The sequence below is a fragment of the Chaetodon trifascialis genome, chromosome 16 (genome assembly GCF_039877785.1).
Source record: "Chaetodon trifascialis isolate fChaTrf1 chromosome 16, fChaTrf1.hap1, whole genome shotgun sequence".
In the NCBI taxonomy this organism is placed as follows: domain Eukaryota; kingdom Metazoa; phylum Chordata; class Actinopteri; order Chaetodontiformes; family Chaetodontidae; genus Chaetodon; species Chaetodon trifascialis.
Window position 1 is genome coordinate 17,806,245 of NC_092071.1, and position 5,601 is coordinate 17,811,845.

Sequence of the window (5,601 nt, forward strand, 5' to 3'; positions counted from 1 at the left end):
ACACTTAGTGCCATCAGCTCTGTCAGCTCTATTTAAGTCATTTACTCAGTAACCAGTTTTAATTTTCAAGTAGTAATAACCATTGTTCTTGTTCTTCACCAGGGAAGTGTTAACTTCAGAGTCCAGTGGCAGTGGCACAGACTCGAGATGGCTGGGAAGAGCTTTCCACTCTGTGATCTATCTCTGAACTTGATTACCTTTGTGCACAGGAGCCATGGAACAGGTCGTCTGATGGATAAGTGAACTGGCTGTTGTTGAGACATTTTTTGAGAAAAGTGGATGAGCCTGTTTAAACATTTTCCTGCTGAGATACCAACACTGTTTCAGTGACCCAGTGCCTGAGGAGGAGGTCACCATGGTCTCCACCGCTGTCCGCTGGCTGTTCCTGGTGTCGTTTATTATCCTGACCATTGGTGGGAACGTGCTGGTGTGTTTGGCTGTAGGGCTCAGCCGCAGACTTTGGCGCATTGCTAACTGCTTCGTGGTGTCTCTGGCAGTGACAGATCTCCTGCTCGCACTGCTGGTGCTGCCTCTGTCTGCCACTGTGGAGCTGCGCAGCGGAAAGTGGCCCCTCGGAGGAGCCCTGTGTAATATCTACATCTCTCTGGATGTCTTACTGTGTACATCCTCCATCCTGACCCTTCTGGCCATCAGTGTGGACCGATTCCTCGCCATTTCAGCTCCCCTTAGCTACTCCCGGAGAGTTACCCCTCCAAGGGTGACACTGGCCATGATCGCCATCTGGGCCTTGTCACTGGCTGTGTCCTTTGTGCCCATCCACTTGGGCTGGAACACAGCGGACTACAGGGTGCAGCACTTGGACTGGGGCATGGGGGACGAGGACAAGGAGGGACGTTACTGCCAGTTTGAATGGAATAACAACTATGTTCTTATTTATGCCTTTGGCTCATTTTACCTGCCTCTGCTGCTTATGTGTGGAATGTATCTTTGCATATTCAGAGTGGCACGAGAACAGGTCAGTGTTCATTTTCATTTTGTAAAACGTGCTGAGGTGGGATATAAAAGGTCATAACTTAAGGCATGCATTACTTTTTGCACCTTTCTGAGTCTGCTATTTGGGAAATCAAGACAACATATTACTTAATATGAGTGATCTGCATTTTGTGTGGAAACTAACATTTGCAACAGACATTATAATCGAGTCATATTCGATTGAAATGTATTGCTGAATTACATCCCTTATCATCAGACCAGTGAGTGAGCTCATCTCATATTCCATTTCCACTGGCTCTCTAACCTTTTCTTAACCGCTCTTGCAGGTGCGGCGTATTCGTGCAGCCACTCCATCATTTGCACGCTCAGCATCAACTGCAGCCATTGCCCGAGAGCACAAAGCTACAGTGACCCTGGCAGCTGTACTGGGGGCTTTTGTCATCTGCTGGTTCCCTTACTTCACCTTCTTCACCTGCATGGGCATGAAGGAAAAGACAAACCCCCCTAATACGCTCCACTCTGTGGTCCTGTGGCTGGGCTATTTTAACTCAGCTCTGAACCCCATCCTGTATCCGGCCTTCAACAGGGATTTCCGCAGGGCCTATGCAGAGCTGCTTCGCTGCAGAGGACTGTCTCGCAGAAAACTGCAGTTTAGTCTTGTGTCTGTGCATAAACGATTGATCTTTACTAACAGACAAAGGGTTCCCCAACAGTCCGAGAAGCACATAGACACAGTGAAAAAAGAAACTGAGGGGAAGAGCCTCACCCTGCATGAGAGAAATGGTGTTCCTGATGAGCTAAGCTGAAACGCCATGGATCTGTTGTTCCACCGCTGGATTGTGGACTGGCAGCAAAACATTGTCAATTAAAAGCCTGCTCCACTGCTCACAGTACCAGATTAGCTAACCATTTACAGTATCAGTATCAGTTTGATGCTTAGTGTATAGTGCCAAAGAGGACACAATTTATGTAAAACTCAAGGCGCAACACCATGAATGTACATAACTTGTTTGTTAGAGGATACGAGTGTTGTACAGAAAGGCCATGTCTTTAAATAATGGGTGCCCGTTGGTTTTTTGATCACATCAGTTTTACAATCAATGAAATTCACACTTTTGAAATGTCTGTTTATTAGACCCACATAAAAGTCATACACCAGTGGCACTCAAAATAAAGAGTAACCAGAGTGGAATGAATGGATGACTCAGTAAGTTTCTCCGCAAGCTGCACGGAGACACGAGTGGTTAAAAGTTTGCAAATTGTTTCTTTTCTCTCACCTCAGCCCCGCCAATGAAAGTGAATAAGTGACCAGCAAGTTGATTTGATATGTATGTGTATGTTCAACCTTAATGACTTTCTGGATGTTTCAACCAAAAATGCATCGAAAGAGTGCGTTTTTATTTTCTGTGTGCACCAGCACACAGTCTAACCTCTGAGTTATGATGAGGACCAGCTGCATTAAAGAAGTCACAGAAGTTTCCCAATAAGTCTGACTTATTTTTAAGACTTCTACTGCACATGCACTGCTTCATGATAATACCCATGACATTATCATGACAACTTTGTTGCTTTTATGTATGTATGGAATATGTGGCTGGAATTTTTTCACATGCATTGGCATCAGCATCAACAGTGAAAATATCTTGACACCGCAGCTATCGTCATTTGCGCTCAGCAGTATGAGATGAGGAATGGAAATGGGGACTCCTTGACAAATTGTGAAAAACAACTTTGAGATGGAAAATTCTGAAGAAAACACACTGATAGACGTGATGCCAAGTACTATTTGGTTCATTTTAATTCATTTTATTAACTGATTGATCATTTCTAATGATAATAATAATATTAAATGTATCAAAACAATTCAAAGCCAGGGTAATAGGCTTTTTAATGTATTTAGTTATCACTTTCAAAACTCATTTAATCAAATGCAATTTTGCATCTGCTATCAACACAATACTGCAGATACTACACTGTTTAAGACAATAACAATAGTATTGTGTTCGCTTTATTGCTTACTTTTAATGATGAATTTTAATGAAGACAATCAATGGTAATCCGCAGTTTCTCAAGCCCTGTCAGTAACAAGTCAAGGCAGGCTGAGAGTGACTGTAATGAAAGTTTAATGTGAGCCTCTGCACTGTCAATGGTTATTTGAAGTAGCTTGATAGAGTAGGTTGAAACAGGGAAAGGGAATGAAATCCCTATTGGGATGAATTGATGACTTGCCTCAGCCTTGGAGAAGAGGGTACGCTGCTGAGGAGGAGGCATTAGATCACGCTCAGATCCTCGGATATAGGGTCTAAAAGTGGAAGCAATCAAGCCAGCAGCTGCACGGTGACAGTATGAAATGGAAGTAATAAAAATTATCAACTCTAATTCAGATCAGGTAGCAGAGGAGTGAAAAGTGAGAATGGAGGTGCAGGACCATTTATAGGTAGCATTTAATGCAGCTGAAGCCTCTGAACTAAAGGAATGAATTTGTAAATGTGTCACGTTCAGTTCATCTCCAGCAGAGGAAAGGTCTGTGAGAGTTTGAGTGTCGCATGTGCAGCAACATGGAGGTAAAAGAGCCCTCTCTTCTCTATGAAACTTGGTGGAATCCTTCAGAGGAGCTTCTGTGACATTATGCACACATATCAAGGCTGACCTTGTGCAGACATGGAAAGACAAAAAGAAATGGGATGTTTACAGGCTGCAGTACTGCATAGTTAAAAATTACAGAGGCGAAGCGACTTCCTGGAGTCTCTGTTGGCGGCCACGCTGACACTGGTCCCACCCAAGACGTGATACAAACAGCTGGTCAGAATAATGGAAGCGGTGAGTTTGGAAAGTTGGTTGAATGTGTAATCATTTGTTGCCTTTGCCTGCCAGTGGAAAACAATAGATGCATTTGAAAATTAGTGGTGAACCTAGATTAGACTTGCGTTCAATCTTTGAAAGTTTGGATGCTTTTCTTTTCACTATCAGACACCTAACTGAATATAAAACACTGGAAAGATCATTAACAGATTTCACGTGTCAATAATTAGTTACAAATGAAGAATTATCTGTCAAATCATCCAAAAAGATGAAAATTCATTCATGATGCGTCTGGATTCTTGCTCTACACACCATCAGTCTGTCACTGCCCAACATGCAGCTTGTTGTTTCAAGTCAGAATCAGAGGAAATATGGAAATTCTTTATATTCATCCAGAGGCTTCTGGAGCTTTTAACACCTGTCCTTGCAATTCAGCTATCTATTATGTTTGTACGCAACCATGATGGTGAATCAGAAAGAATTTTCCTTTAAAACAACAAAATACATGAAAATGCATAAATGCATACTGTATATCAAAATGTACATTATAATTAATGTATATCATATATCACAAATATACTATGACACGTATACCTAATGCAAAAAGGAGTTTTTTATGCATGTGAAGAAAATACAAACATTTGTGACATAATGCATTAGTTCTGGTTTAAAATGCATTCATGATGCAGTTGGATCCATGAACAGACTACACATTTAAACCTCACCAGTCTGGGCTCTGTGCATCTGTAAATGTTTGATGACAAACAGCGTGCTGCCACTGAATCTGGACTCAACCCCATAAAAACAGAGAGCAAAAGGAACAATGTGAAAAATAAAAGCATCCACCACTGATTGCTGTCGGATTGTCAAGCCGCAGGACAGAACTTCATCTGATGGCGTTCAGTCATTCTTGTATGTAATGGGACTGAAAATGTGCTTTTTAACCATATTAAAAGAGAGTTAAGAGAGTACATAGCCACAATGGTTCCAGGCAGTGTGCGTCATTTGAACACATCCATTGTTCAAAAGTGACTAATTCAATATTGTGCTTGTCTCGTTGCTTATATAAGGCCCGGTGACCACGCTACCTACTGATCTCAGGTGTTGAGTCTTTTATTTTCATTGTGGTTATCCCTGTTTACTCTTACATTGTCATTTCCTCTGTTACATCTCTATGGCGCAAAGATAAAGACAAAGAAAAAAAACCTCTCCTGCTGTACAACAGAGCAGCATTTTTATCTCAGTGTCAATAGTTGCATTATTATTGTTTTGATGTGTGTGAACAATTATTTGTTCATGTAAATGGAGCACAGACAATGCAACCAGATGGATGTTGGTGCAGTGTTTACAGCATTCAGGGTGATAAGAGCCAGGACAAGAAGAACATTATTCCAATCTTACCAATAACCATGTTGGGTGAATGAAGGGTGAACTTTGATTGTAGGCACAAGTTTCACACATGAGACAGAATACAATGGTCATGCCTTTGTTTGCACACTTACATATTTTTTTGCTATTTAGAGACTCTAAAGTTTTGAAGACATAATGAACAGGATGCATGTAGGTCATAAACAGATTTAAAAAGTAATTGATTTTTGGACATAAGCTTGTAACTGGTTGGCTGTTTAGCTTAGCTTCGCACACAGACTGGAAATGGGAAACAGGTAGCCTTGCTGTGTCCAGAAGTAACTAAATTCATCTGTCAGCACCTCCAAAACTCACGAAATAACACTTTTTATCTTGTTTGTTTGATCCATACAAAAACCTAATTATAAAAACAATACATTGTGGTTTTATGGGCCGTTATGTGCCGGCTGTGCTTGGCTGTGTGCAATAACATTCTGG

The 5,601-nt window shown here is 41.5% G+C and overlaps 1 protein-coding gene across 1 annotated transcript; it reads left to right on the top strand.

Annotated features, from left to right (window-relative positions):
• The first annotated feature begins 355 nt into the window (after nucleotides 1–355).
• On the top strand, nucleotides 356–1,760 carry hrh2b (histamine receptor H2b). The gene is made up of 2 exons (XM_070983638.1): nucleotides 356–976; nucleotides 1,281–1,760. Exons 1-2 carry the CDS (start codon nucleotides 356–358, stop codon nucleotides 1,758–1,760), a joined length of 1,101 nt encoding a protein of 366 aa, XP_070839739.1.
• The last annotated feature ends 3,841 nt before the right edge of the window (nucleotides 1,761–5,601 follow it).

What these genes read in the sequence shown, in the direction of transcription:
- hrh2b (XM_070983638.1), top strand. Translation starts at nt 356, where the DNA reads ATGGTCTCCACCGCTGTCCGCTGGCTGTTCCTGGTGTCGTTTATTATC. An exon ending in TCAGAGTGGCACGAGAACAG is followed by an intron (nt 977 to 1,280) that starts GTCAGTGTTCAT and finishes CCGCTCTTGCAG; the next exon opens with GTGCGGCGTATTCGTGCAGC.